Below are 14031 nucleotides of genomic sequence, written 5' to 3'. Positions count from 1 at the left end.
TAGGATAAACCAAGACTCCAGCCCGGCCGGCGTGGCTCAGTGGTTGAGCATCGACCTATGAACCAGGAGGTCAGGGTTCAATTCCCCGTCAGGGCACGTGCCCAGGTTGCGGGCTCGATCCCCAGTGTGGGGTGTGCAGGAGGCAGTAGATTCATGATTCTCTCATCATTGATGTATCTCTCCCTCTCCCTTCCTCTCTGAAATCAATACAAATATATATTAAAAAAAAAAAAAAAGATAAACCAACACGCCTAGTGAATTCACCAGGCTGCCTGCCTGGCGGAGACCTCGCTGGCATCCGGCTGCTGTGGGAGAAGGAGCCATGGCCACAGGGAACTCACGGGCTTAAGTTAAACGAAAGAGGATGTGCAAATACCCAGCAACACTCGGCGAAACGCGCAGATGGCGGCCACCTGACTCCCTTGCTGTCTATCAGCTGCTCCTGCAACATCCCGGCATTTCTCCCATCAAACCAATAGGCGCCTTCAGTCCGTAACCCCCACAGGGGTGCACCACCTCCACCCCCTGGGCACCCTCTCTCCGCAGCGCCATCTCCTTCCGCTGGTGGGCGATGGGCCAGGTTCAACCTGACAGCACAGACTTCAGCCGCAAATGCAAAGGCCGAGAGCTTAAGAGAGAAAAAAATGTGCCAGGAAAGAGCAAGCCAAACACGAGCAACTTATCAACTCAGAACCGCGCTGGAGTAAATATTTGACTCTGGATAGCAAACAGGCCCGTTTCTAGGCAATTCTTCTGGTTAATAATTCTGTCAACATCCAATTCATTGAGCTCATTATCTCTGATGAAGAGAAGGGGCCTCAGGTGCAAAGTCAACACGCCTCACGAGGACACGCCTCACGAGGACACGGCCCACAGGACACGCCTCACGAGGACATGGCCCATGAGGACATGGCCCATGAGGACACGGCCCACGAGGACACGCCTCACGAAGACACGGCCCACGAGGACACGCCTCACGAGGACACGGCCCATGAGGACACGGCCGAGTTTCCGCGCCACGTGAGTGATGTCGCAGTAGGACCTGGCTTGTCGTGCTGAGCACCAAGCAGCATGCTAACGCGTTCATAAATGTGAACACGGATCCTGCCCATGTCCTGACAGAACGCAGGGCCTTGGCCGTGCAGTGTCGGGCCGGGAAGGCACCTGCGGGCACGCTCAGGCCTGTGGGTCTCCGCTGAACGCGGCTCCGTTCTCTAAGCGTCTCCCGTGAACCGCGCACGAGGGGAATCGGGAGGAAGCGTAGCTACGACAGGTAACGTTCCTCCTCGGGTAAGTGTCATCGAGCCGTTCAGCGGGCGCTTTGCTCACAGGGCGCCTCGGGGGAAGGCTGCCCCGGCCCCGGCGGGCAGGTCAGTAGGCGCAGGAGCCAGCAAGAGGATCAGCTCTCCCGGCCGTCATCGTGGGCCGTCAGTGTCGGTCCCGGCTGGACTGGCAGCGCCGTTTTCATAGCCAGCATCTACCTTCTGAAAAGTTAGCTGAGAGGCCATGCATTTCCCACCAGCATTCCTGATGAGTGACTAACACAATGAGAAACCAACAGCGTGCCCTGCCGGTGTGGCTCAGTGGATACAGCTTCAGCCTGTGGACTGAAGGGTCCTGGGTTCGATTCCAGTCAAGAGCACATGCCCGGGTTGTGGGCTTGATCCCCAGTGTGGGGTGTGCAGGAGGCAGCTGATCAATGGTTCTCTCTCACCACAGATGTTTCTCTCTCCCTCTCCTTTCCTCTCTGAAATCATTAAAAAATATATTGAAAGAAACAGCTCTACCACTTAAAAAAAAAACAACAACAGCAGCATGCTAGGATGGAAGGGACAAAACTCCAGATTACTATCAAAACTGACATGATGTCCTCATCACTGACAAAAATACTACCAAAGCTCTAGGGAGTTTTACAGAGTGACCTTGACAGCCACACCCCCTCACTGGGGAGGTCATGGCCGTGAGCACGTCACAGCCATACCGCATCCTGCCCGGCCAGTGTGGCTCAGCGGCTGAGCGTCAACCCATGAGCCAGGTCACCAGTTTGACTCCCGGTCAGGGCACATGCCCAGGTTGTGGGCTCAACCCCGTGTGGGGCGTGCAGTAGGCGGCCAATCCATGATTCTCTCTCATCATTGAGGTTTCTATCTCACTCTCCCTCTCCCTTCCTCTCTGAAATCAATAAAAATGTTTTTTAACATTGGGTCCTGCCGCTCACAGCGGTCATACTCTCCTAACCTGCCCACAGTCTGGAAACCCCAAAGCCTCGTCCACAGGGCACGGCAAACACAGCTCAAACGCAGCACTGCGTGGGGGAGGGGATGGGAAGAACACACGTGGGGATCCGAGGCGCCAAAGGGGGACTGTTAACACTTTCCCTGCCGCCCACGCTCTGTCTGAGCCCAAGCACAGAACCTAAATGTTAATGGAGGTTCCAGATGCGGGAGCAGTAAGACACACTTGCGACAGGACGGACGTACAGCGGGATCGGCTACGTGTGACGCCAGCCGGTCCCTGGTCCAAGCGAGAGCTGGAAGCCACGGGCCACCTCTCCGAGCGAGACACACGCTGAACCCAGCGCCTTCACGGACACCTCCAGCTGGGAGGGAGAACACCCAACCTTTCTCATCAACACAGAACCGCCGGGTCTGGGCCGACGCCTCTGACCACGGCACCTCCAACAACCAGCATGTACGTTTCTGATGATGCTTTAAGGAGCATCGACATGGACTGGGCACACACACATGCACACACATGGCCGCCGGCGGAATGGCCGGCAAAGGCAGGCCGTGGCTCGTGGATGCGGGCGGCTGTCTCCCTGAGGGACACGCACCTGGTGGGTCTGCCGAGTCTTTAGTATCAAGACTCGGAGGAGGGAAAAGGCGGGAGTCGCACGCACGGACGGGAGGCCGCAGAATAAATGAGCAGGCGAAGTGAGCGTCTGCAAAGTCTTTTACTTCGATTGAACAAGGAACGGCGCCGACGCCGTTCGCTGCAAGGTACACAGCATTCACGAGAACAGTGCTGGTCGCTGGCGGAAATGCACACGCCTCAGGTTCTCCTTCATGCTCTCTCTCTCTTTTAGAAAGATACTGTTTACCAAAAAGAAACGTCAGCAGTCCAGGAAAAACGATTTTCCCAATAAATGTACGAAAACCTAAGATTCCCAATGGAATCAAGATTATCTTCCCGCGATCACCACCTTGCAAACAATCACATGCTTGTGGGGCACGCCTGTCCGCACCCCAAGAGGACGTTCACGGTCGACAACGAGGGCGATTCCCTAAGAGAAACCAGTGCGGCCGACGGCACACGTGTCTCCGCAGGTACTGAGGGTCCGCAGTGGGCAGCTAACACTGAATTCCATTTTATTGTATAAATAATTGTTCCCTTAGCGGTAAACCGGAGTCTACACATTCGCAACAGTCCTAGGAAATAAATACTGTGATTATGCACACGACAGGTCATGACAAAACTAGTTTCGAAGAACAAACAGCAGCTCGACACCCTTGATAAAAACCCTGATCGGAATCAAATGGGCACCTTCAAATTTAAAACATTGTCAAGGTAACATCACATCGAAAGTCACATGGTTCGCACGACGTTGGAGTCTCCAGTTCTGGAACACGTTTTTCGGTTGTGAATTAAAATAAGGAACACGTTGGAAATGGTTGATTTCAGGGATGACATCGGTTCTGGTCTGACTTTCGCATTATTTTCTTTATAAAAAGTTGCACTCAGTGTCCATTCGTGGTCTGATTGGTCTTCAGTATTTCATTAGTGCGAATAAAAGAAACTCCTAAAAACCGACAGTACTTCATACGTGTGTATATATGTATACATAAAACAATCTCATCTCAGACATGGCTGTCATGGACAGAGCCACACACACTGATGCTAGACATGAGCGTTTCCACCTACAGACAGCGATTTCAAAATTTCACTTACATTCATTTGATCACAGTAAATATTCCCAAACTCAACGTGTGATGCGTGACAGAACATACATCTTGTTTGCACCCGAAGCTGACCACCACCGACATGTACAGTGTGATTGAAACAAGCCGATGTTTAAAAACGTTTTAATTCAAGATAACAATCCCATGGGAGGAGGCGGAAGACTGGGAGGACAAGAAGGATTTGGTCTTCGTGAGGCAATACAAAACAGACCATTATCAAAGACCACTTCGTTTGGAAAGATCGACAATACCAAAAGCATCAAGTGGATATAAGAAAATAGCTTTTGTCCGTGTGATTTACTTAAAGCTTTCAGGTAGGTATTCCCTCCCACGGGAGCATGAGCTTTAAAAAAGAGATGAGAGACAGGTGCAGAGCCCGGGCGGGAGGCGCCGCGTGCAGAGTCCGCAGCCGGGGCTCGCGCGGCAGGTGGGGGACGGACATGTGGCCTCTCACCCGATCACAAGTTAAAAAAAAACCGCAGAGGAAACAAACATGGAATCTCATACCTGCCCACTGCCCAGCCGACAGCACGATAGGGAGCGGGTGCCAGTTCACGTTCGGAGATGAGCGAGCTGTTCAGTGTTTACACGTAAGTACATAGTACGGATATATATTCGTTTGTACAAAATAAAATCAATGTCATTTGCCACCATAAAAACCTTTACTCAAGGGAGGAGACGTGCTCGCGGCGGCTGGTCCTGGGGGCCCCCCAAGGTCATTCAACACAGAGAGTCGAGTGCGAGAGCGAGTCACGTCCCTACGCGTGGGTGTTAGGATGACAATTCAGATTATTTTGCAAACTAATCCTGAGAAAAATCTGTTTACAATTTAAACAGTAATGTTATGTAAAAAGTCTTAACAAATCCACTATTACAAATATCGATTTCCTATGTGGTCATCTATATATACACACAGTAAAATGGTAAATATATGCAAAAATATTTAAAAAACACATGCACAGACCACTTCCCCCTGGGAATCTGGGCTTCCTCTGAGGCCTGGTCTCCGCCCCCACCCCCCGACTGCTCCCTGGCTCTGCACGAAGCCAGAGAAACAGACCTACTTTACATTCAGGCTTGGGACCCGAAACGACCCTGTTGTAGCAAATGACTGATCGAACGAGCAGCCGCCTCGCTGGCGTGCGTTTGGCTTTTGCCGCCGTCAGTCTTCATGATCCGTCCGTGACGAGCCGGGAAAACACAGTCGCTCAATCAACGCGTGGCTGGCGCCAGGCTCCTGAACGGTCCCGGAGGCCCCGGGCCGCTGTCCGGGCGTGAGGTCACTGCACACACAGGCGTCCGTGGCCCCGCCGACTACCTACAGAGGTCGGCGAGGGGGGCGTCCCTCTTGTGCTTCCTCCGCTTGCCGTGGAAGCACTGGTTAGTGGGTTTGCCTGGATGCGGCTTGTTTGCCACCAGGACACCATGGCTGGTAGGAGCTGTACCTGGGAAGCCTTTGCTGGAAGAACGGAAGAGCCGGGCGGGTCCGTGCTGCGGGAAGGAAGCGGGCAGAGACGTCAGTACCATGAGGCGCCCGCACGGCTCACCCCACCCCGGGAGCTCTCAAACCAGGGCTCCCCCCGAGCTCCGGAACCAGCGCTCTGTCCCTGGGGTGCCGAGCGCAGACCCTGCCCTCCCCCCAGAGCAGGTGGGCGCACTCCTCCCAGAAGCCTGTCAGCCAGGACGCCACGGAAGTGGACCCGGGGCTCCGACACCAGGTGCGCGGGGCTGGCCGCCCTCCTGCGTCACCTGCCACGTTCACTGCCCCTCGGGGTGATCCGATCGGGCCTGGGCCTGAGGCCAGGCCGGTGAAGGACCTGCAGGTCAGCGGGGACATGCGTGATGGGCACGCCCAGCGTGGGGAGAGGTGGGATGGCCTCAGGCCAGGCCGGGAGCAAATGGCTTCTCCCCATCAGGTGCAGTGCCCGTGATGATACAACTTCAGGCAACAAAACAGCTTAAAATAGAGGCGCTCTGAGGCCTTTATAAGTGAAAGCTGATGCCAAACACTGACCATTTCAGCCCAGGCACCTGCATCAGCCATGAACACATCCCAGGGCCTGCTATTCCCAGGAGTGCGCACGCGGCCACCAGTCACACCAAGCTGTCCCTGCAGAGACTTAGGTGCAAGGAGACCCTTTACAGCCGCTGCGGCCTCTCTGCTGAGTCTGGGATGAGGGCGGTGGGCCCGGCATCGCACCAGGACCAGGACGGGACGCCCGGAGGTCTGTGTCCCGGGCCCTGTCACTAGAAGCCCGTCGTGCAGCGCAACCTCTTAGAACTAAGCAGGTTTGCTCTTTAACCTGAGTCTCCTGCAAACCCACGCTGTACACATGTAACTGGCATGTAAGAAGCTGGACATGTGCTGCACTGAATGCTCGGTGACGCACACGTGTAACTGACGTGAGGAATGACAATGATGCACACGTGTAACGGACATGTAAGGGACAACATACCCTGCACTGCCTGTTCAGTGACACACACATGTAACTGGCATGTAAGAAGCTGGACATGTGCTGCACTAAACGCTCAGTGACGCACATGTGTAACTGACATGTGAGGAATGACAATGACACACACGTGTAACTGACATGTAAGGGACGACATGCTCCGCACTGGCTGCTCAGCGAGAAGCGTGCTCACCCACCTGTGACTTGCTGGCGCTGCTGGGTGTGGCGGGGGCCGGGGCGCTCTGCACCTTCCCCCCCGCCGGCGAGGCCTCCACGGCCACCTCCTGAGACCCCACTCGGCTCCCGGCGGACGGACGGCAGAGCAGCTGCTTCGGGGTTTTGCACGGCGTGGCGTCCGAGTCCTGACAGGTCGCACGGGTTACAACGTGGCATGTGAATGACTTAAGTCAACGTTCAAAAAGAAACCCATTTCGGCTAAGTGCTCCCGGGACCAATTTAAACATCTGGGAGCTGAAGGGCGCGCACAGAGGACTTTACGAAGAGCGGTGGTTAAGTTTTCCTCCGAACACTGAAAGTGGCTCATTTCCCCAGAGGGTGGCTGTTCGCTCCTCCCTCCCGGGCATGTCTGCCTCCGCCCCTGTGTCTGAGTCGCCTGGCTCGGCGTGGTCCTCCCAGCACCCAGGTCAGCTCTGCCCGTGAGGCCTTAGCCGCCCCCCCCCCCCCCCCCTACGCCGTGCAGGCGCTGTTGGCAGGGAAACGGCGTCCTTCCCGCATTCAAGCCCTCTGCCTCCCGCCTCCCCAGGCCAACATGCAGCACTGGGGGGCCGGCTCGGGTCTCAGTGCCGTAAACTCCATCAACCCGAGGGGAAGGGGAGCTGTGGGAGTGATCCCCAAAGTCCCCCGGGGAAAGGCGGAGAGCAGAGCAGGCTGCTGGGGTGGGAGGGGATGCCAGGGCCGCTGACAGGTCTGCGTGGGTGATGGGACTGTGTCGGGATCAGCTGGTGACGCTGCCCAGCACTGTGAGTGCACCGGAAGGAATCAGACGTTCTCAACGTGAACCTGATGTTACAGCCCAGCCGGTTAACACCCCACCAGGAGGCTCCGAAGCATCTGAGGGAGGGGCCTCGCAGAGCGACACACGCGCTCCACCTGAGGGTGCTGACAGCGGCGGCCACTGCCTTAGACACCCACGGGGACCCCCGGGTGGGGTGGGGGTGGAACTGGCTGACGGCGTCCCGGGGGACGCTCCCTCTCCCCCCTCTCATGAGGGCTGGGTTCTCGTGTGTACGCATTTGTAAAAACTCCGTGACTGTACGAGATTCCTCATGTGTCCATCTCATGTCAGAAGCAACACTGGGACCACCCTGTGCTCTGGCTAACGGGGGCATGCAGCACTCGGGGCGCCCACTGACCTCCCACGGGAGCCTGTCAGGGAAGCAGCAGGAATGGAGCCCCCCGTCGTACCCACTGCGTGCTGGAGGGGCAAGCGCCGTGTGCGCGGTGGAGCCCGGGCAGGGTCACTGACGTGCGTGCACGTGTGCGGTGAGCTTGTCGATTGTAACTCGACAGCGAGAAGCAGCGTGGACGTCTGAGATTCCCCAGTAACAACGCAGTGAGCGAGCCCCCCGCCCGCGCCCCGTACTCACGACGTCGCTGGAGCTGGACTGCGTGGTGGACGACGAGGACACGGGGCCCGACGAGGAGTTGGAAGAGTGTTTGCTGAGCGGCTCCGCAGTCTTGCCCCTGCATTTCCCGAGGGCGTCGCTCTCGCCCGAGAGGCTCCTGTGACATTTCTCCAGCTGCGGGGGCTCCACCATCAGGGTGACACCGTTTCCTGAGAGGGGGCGGAGAGTGGGAAACGTGTCTTCCCGCGAGTCACGCCCCGTGGGGACAGCGGGTGGCGACGGCGCGGGACTCACCGTTGCACGAGGGCTCGGGCCTGCTCGGCAAGCCCCACTGCTTGGAGATCCAGTCCCGGTAGGTGGCCACCTCGTCCGTCACCCTGATGATCCTGCCCAGGATGCTGCGGGCGAGAGGAGAGGGGGGTGAGCCTGAGGCCGGAACCGTCTGCTCGGGCGCCCGCCGAGGGGGGTATTACCTCTCCGTCTCGTTGTTGGGGTAGTGCTTGGCGATGGGCGACACGGCGTGGCTCAGCACCACGTAGGCATAGTCGAAGGCCTGCTTCACCTGCATGGCTCCATACGAGCTCCTCCCGACGTCATTGCCTGGGGAGAGGGGCAGGTCAGAGGGGCCACCACCGCCCCTCAGGGCTCTGCCTGCCACGCGGGCGATCGGGGCCCTGGCGTGGACGTCCCGACTGAGCAGTTAGAACAGGCGCTCGGGCCTCCACGTGCTCGGCCTGCCAGGCACCACCCCACAGGCTTCCTGCAAACAGGACCCGCCGGTTTCTCCTGCGAGAGCCCGGGCAACATGCTCCTGTCCTCCCAGCCTGTGAGCACCGCCCACGGGGCCAGGAGCTCCGCACAGCAAGGCCGTGGGGCCGACAGTCTTTCTGCAGAGCAGGTCCCATACACGGCTCCTCAAGGAGGAAGCACACGGGACTGTTCAGTCACGAGATGCCCAGGTGGCCGGCAAAGGCCGAGGCCACAACTTCCCTCCTGCCCACCTGTCAGAGCTCACGCCACGGCACAGGCGAGCGCCATGCTCGAGGCGACAGCGCAGGACGGCGGAGCTTCAGCCACACCGGGAGGCGCCGCTGCCCAGGGACCTCGGAGACGACGAGCACGCGGCCCCGGGGAGCACGGGGGGACCACCCTTCTTCCCTCCCACCGCTCGACGCTGGGGCTGCGCGCAGGCCACGCAGGACGGATGGGGAGAGGAAGCTCAAGGAAGACCAGCCGCCTCTCTGAACCCCTCGCTCGCTCCGCCCGGGAGTCTGTTACTGGGCCACGGCCCGAGGACCCGAGGCCTCGCGCTGAAGCCCGGGGAGGGGGGAGGCCGGAGCGGGTCAAGGGGTGATTGGTGATGGAAGGAGACGGCACCGGGGTGAACAGTGCCACGTGCAGTGACGGCCTGCAGAACTGTGCCCCCGAAACCCATGTAGCTGCTAACCATGTCACTGTCCATTAAACTAAAAAATAAAAGCCCTGGTTGGCAACAGCCTGGAATTGGGTGATGAGGACACGAGAAAGGAGACAAGTGGCTGTCAGAATGGAGACCAGACCCCCCCCCCCAGCCACACCCACTCCCACCCACACCACTCCCCTCGCCCAGGGTCTGCAGCGTGTTTTCTGGTGTGTGTGTGTGTGTGTGTGTGTGTGTGTTCTTGGGTTTCGCGGGTGTGTGCTGACTTCCATGTATCTGCACATGAGGTTTTCTGATGAACAGAGAATGTCCGCATTAGAAGCCGATCCTGAGTGTCTGTGGGAACAGCGCCAACTGCCACGCGGTGACCACGCCGCGCCCCTCCCCCGCCCGCCCACGGATTCCCTAACTCAGTACCTGGCTGTAAAGGGTCCTCGATGTAGAGCATCGACGGCCTGTAGCCATCCAGCATGTTCTTCTGAACTTCATCTTTGGCCACATATGAACCCCCATCCTTTATCCGGATGCCAGTCTTTAAATAATTGAAGTGCCGTCCATATAATTCAAAAAACTCTATTAAGAGAACACCATAGTTTGTGTTGGGGATGCAAGCATCTTCCCTGGGATGTAACTACAACCAGAAGGAGAAGAAAACAAGTTACGTTGCACGTCCTCCGACTTCCCGGGGGGTGACACATGACATCTGACTTCTACCCCCAGCACTGCCCGCTTCTGGTCTCGCGGCTGCTACACAACACCCCGCCTCCCGGGCAGAGCGCGGGGCCGCTGGGAGGCGGGGCGGACGGCGGCCCCAGGCTGGGCAGGGCTGGCCGACACGACGCCACGCCGAGTCCCGAGCAGGCCAGGCCGCTGGCAGCACTGGGCCCCATAAGCCCGCTCAGGGCAGCGGGACTTCCCCTCCCCTCGCCCCGCGGCAGGCCCAGCCCCGCGGGACTCAAGATGGGCGCTTAGAGGACATGGCTGTGCGGGGAGTTTCTACTGCTAGTCACCGTTACGGAAGCCACACCCCACCTTTAAAATGTGCAGTGAGAAATCTCAAAACAACAGAACACGTGGGATTAAAAACAAAGCAATATTCTTTCCCAGGGACTTTGAAATACTTGCTAAATTGCAAAAAGGTGAGAAGTGTGACAGGGAAGGTCGTAAGTGACCCGGGCAGCGGGCAGCGTCCCCCCGGGACTCCCTGTGGTGTCCCCGTCGCGCACACGGGCCTGCGAGCCGGGCTCACCTGCAGGAAGCTGACCGCCATGAGGAAGAGGCTGTAGGAGCCGATGCCGCCCGTGAACACTTCGTTCAGGTCCCTCTGCAGCAGGAACTGCTTCAGCACCAGGACCAGGTACGGCAGCACCGGGTACTTCTGCAGGGGAGCGAGGCGTCAGCGGCCCTGCGCGGGGAGCGCCGAGCGTGCTCTCGTCTGAGGCACGAACGGTCCCCCGTTCCCAACTGGCGGGCACCCTTCCCGCCCCATCTGAAGGGCGACTGTAAAAGCAGCCTCAGCCACGGGGGAGCACGGGACGTGCCCACGGCACACGGCGCCGGAGCCCGCGCTGCGCCCACGGCCGGCAACACCAAGCGCGTCTGATGACGGTCACTCCGGCCGCCACCGCGAGATGCTCAGTGGCAAACAGGTAAGAGAAGCAGCGCAGGGCAGCCCCAACGCCTCCAGCACCAAGTCAGCGGACGTCAGAGGGGCATTTCTCACGGGCAGCACCCCCAGGCAGACCAGGGGCCCCAAGACCAGAGCGGCCGGCCTGCGGCTCCCGGAGCGGGCGAGCCTTCCCCACGCAGAGGACGAGACCTGAGCCGGCGCCAGGGCAGTGCAGCCCACGCCCCTCGGGCACAGCCTCACTCAGCGCTCCCAGGAGCCAGGCCCCAGCTGTTCTCACGGCCCCCGCGGGGGTGGGTCGCCAGGGATGCCCAGTTCCTCCCTGGCGCTAAGAATGCAACGCTTCCATGAGAAAGAAAGAAGTGTGGACTCCTGCAAGTCATGTCCGAGCAAGCAAGCAGGAGAAGGAACAAGTACAGGAAGCAGCACTGTCCAGCGAGACGGAGGAAGTCAGAAATAGTCTCTTTAAATGAAGGAAGCCTGTCTGTGTGGGTAGGAAAAAAACCTCCAAAAATACTAAGTTCAAAAAAAGATAAGGGTGGCTCAGTTGGTTAGAGCGTCGTCCCAACAGGCAAAGGTTGCAGGTTCAATACCCGGTCAGGGCCATGCAAGAACCAACCAATGAACGCAATTTAAATGGAACAACAAATCAATCTCTCTCTCTAAAAACCCATACAAAATTTTTTAAAATTGTGGTTTTTTTAAAGTATAAGATAATGAGCGTACAGGGTGCCATTCCTTTTGTTAAAAATCCAAGAGGAGAATAAACAAGAAAAAAAAGTTGATGATATAAAGCCACTCTAAGCCTGTGGGGTGTAAGGTATCCTTTCACACCAGTAAATTTTTATTATTGCTATTAACTCAATTGGAAACATTTCTGGGAGAAGAAAATTTACGCACAGCCGGCACCTCCCACAGTGTGGGACTGGGGCTGGAATTCCTCTCTCTCTCTCCTATACTCCGAACGTGTACACAAGAATAAAGAAGTTAGCGTGCTGCTTATAAAACAGGGAAAGGCGAACCCGTAGAGCTGCTAAAAAAACTGTCAACGTCAGAAGAGATGTGGGCGTAACCACAGCAGCCAGACGCTTCTGCTCGGGTGTCCTGAGGGCGGGGCCCGCAAACTCTCCAGAAAATGGAGCAGTCGAGATGGCTTCAACCGCCCCCAACAGCGGGAGGAGTCTGGGGGGCCACCTTCAGGCGCCGGGGACGGAAACCCAGAGCAGTCAGTCACCTGGGAGGGCCCCAGGCTGAACTCTTATGATCAGAGCCCGGCCGGCGTGGTTGAGCGATGACCTACGACCCAGGTCACGGTTTGATTCCTGGTCGGGGCACAGGCCTGGGTTGTGGGCTCGATCCCCAGTAGGGAGCGTGCAGGAGGCAGCCGGTCCATGATTCTCTCCCATCACCAATGTTTCTCTCTCCCTCTCCCTCCCCCTTCCTCTCTGAAACCAGTAAAAATATATATTTAAAAGACGGACAGCTTCTGCCCCCAGCGTGGCTCCCGCCCTCCTCTCCCACAAGCAGAGCAGCTTTCTCAAGTGCGGCTCTCACTCGAAGCCACGTTGTAAGTGACTGATTCTTGGGGGGCTCCGGAGAGAAGCGCTCCCCGGCGATCGCATGCACCTCTCAGCGCCAGGACGGGCCCTCCCGCCACGCCCAGCGTGGCCGCCGCCTGGCGAGCGTGAGCCCTGACCTTGGTGAAGTCTTTGATCAGGTCCGCCGCCCGCACGCCGTTCTGCACGTTAAAGCTGATGTCCACCTTCACCTCCGTGAAGGAATCTGTTAACTTAATGATAGGCACCTGCACGGGGAGAAAGGGAGCATTAAAGCGCTTTGCCCGAACCAGAGGCAAGATCAGGGCGCAGGGTGAACGGCGTGAGGCCCCACCCCTCGGGACCTGAAACAGGAGGTCCTGAGGCCTGCGCGCCCCCCTCCCCGCCTTCCAGAAACTTCCCTCTGCGCAGCTGGCGCTTCCCCTCACCCCGCGTATCCTGTCGCTCCTACGGCTGAGTTTTGACACCCAGTGACAGAGCCCTTCCTGACGCCACGTCTGGGGAACAGCTTCCTACTCGCTGGCCGCCAAGCAGCCAGAGGGGCCGCGAGGCTGAGGCACCCACAGGCCCCTGCATCACGGTCAGTGTGGCCAGGAGCCCGGACAACCCAGCAGGAGGAGTGAAACGTCATTTCCCAAATGGAAAATGACGACAATTTTTACGAGACGTGTGGGATTCTTCATAAGAACAAGAAAAGCTCCGTGTGCACCACATGCGAGAAAACGCGGGCGGCACCCCGCAGTCCCAGCCACCCGCCGCCAGGCTTCCCGGGGCTGCCCAGGCCGCTGTGCCAGGACATCGCGTGCAGACGCCCGCGGCAGCTCCCCGACGGCCAGGCCAGGCTGGTGAGGACGGGGCACGACTTATAGAGCGTTACGGCCCGTGTCCCAGACACGGACTCGGACGGAGCAGAGCAGCCCCGGCTGGGCCGCTGAGAACGCCCGACAGACCCTGGGCTGGCTCTGCTCTCCACTGAACAAATCCCTGCAGGGCCCGCGGGCTGACGGTGCCCTCTGAAGGGAAGGTGTGACCGCAGGAGGCCATCTGTGTCACACACAGCCATGCGCCCGGCATGGTGCCCACTGACGGAGAGAAGGCACCGAGTGCCGGGCCCGACCGACCGACCCCACCCGGGCAGGCTGGGGCGTGAGGGCAGTGGGCGAGGGGGACTCACGGTGGCTTTGTCCAGGACTTTCACCGAATCCTCGTCGGCGACCTTGTGCTTCCGGAGAGCTTCCTCCAGGGTCCAGAGCGGGAGGTTCTCCCACTTCCCGAACACCACGAGGTCAATGTCACTGGGCAGAGCGAGAGGGGCCGTTCCCCTGAGCGCAAGGCCCGCCAGCCTGAGACCCTCACACCACCCACTCCCCCGGGCCCCGAGGAGGGCGCTGGTGACTTTAACAGCCGCCTCCTGAGTCATTTCACTCAGGCCA

At 58.5% G+C, this 14031-nt stretch overlaps 1 protein-coding gene across 3 annotated transcripts in view; it reads right to left on the bottom strand.

Moving 5' to 3' along the window:
- Positions 1–2934: 2934 nt before the first annotated feature.
- TENT4B (terminal nucleotidyltransferase 4B) overlaps positions 2935–14031 on the bottom strand; it is a gene marked incomplete at its 5' end in the record, with an annotated part of 41913 nt that continues 30816 nt past the window's right edge. The window contains 9 exons of one of the 3 annotated variants that reach the window (XM_081108005.1): positions 2935–5450; positions 6607–6771; positions 8017–8204; positions 8290–8393; positions 8469–8595; positions 9833–10046; positions 10665–10793; positions 12739–12846; positions 13773–13893. In XM_081108005.1, the coding sequence (XP_080964131.1) occupies positions 5274–5450; positions 6607–6771; positions 8017–8204; positions 8290–8393; positions 8469–8595; positions 9833–10046; positions 10665–10793; positions 12739–12846; positions 13773–13893 (1333 nt within the window). In that variant the 3' untranslated portion in view covers positions 2935–5273. The remainder of the gene's footprint in view (positions 5451–6606; positions 6772–8016; positions 8205–8289; positions 8394–8468; positions 8596–9832; positions 10047–10664; positions 10794–12738; positions 12847–13772; positions 13894–14031) is intronic. The other 2 variants (XM_081108006.1, XM_081108007.1) reach the window with 2 other exon arrangements.

The sequence above is a fragment of the Myotis nattereri genome, assembly GCF_964212035.1.
Source record: "Myotis nattereri genome assembly, chromosome: 15".
In the NCBI taxonomy this organism is placed as follows: Eukaryota; Metazoa; Chordata; class Mammalia; order Chiroptera; family Vespertilionidae; genus Myotis; species Myotis nattereri.
This window is presented reverse-complemented; position numbering and strand designations above follow the sequence as displayed.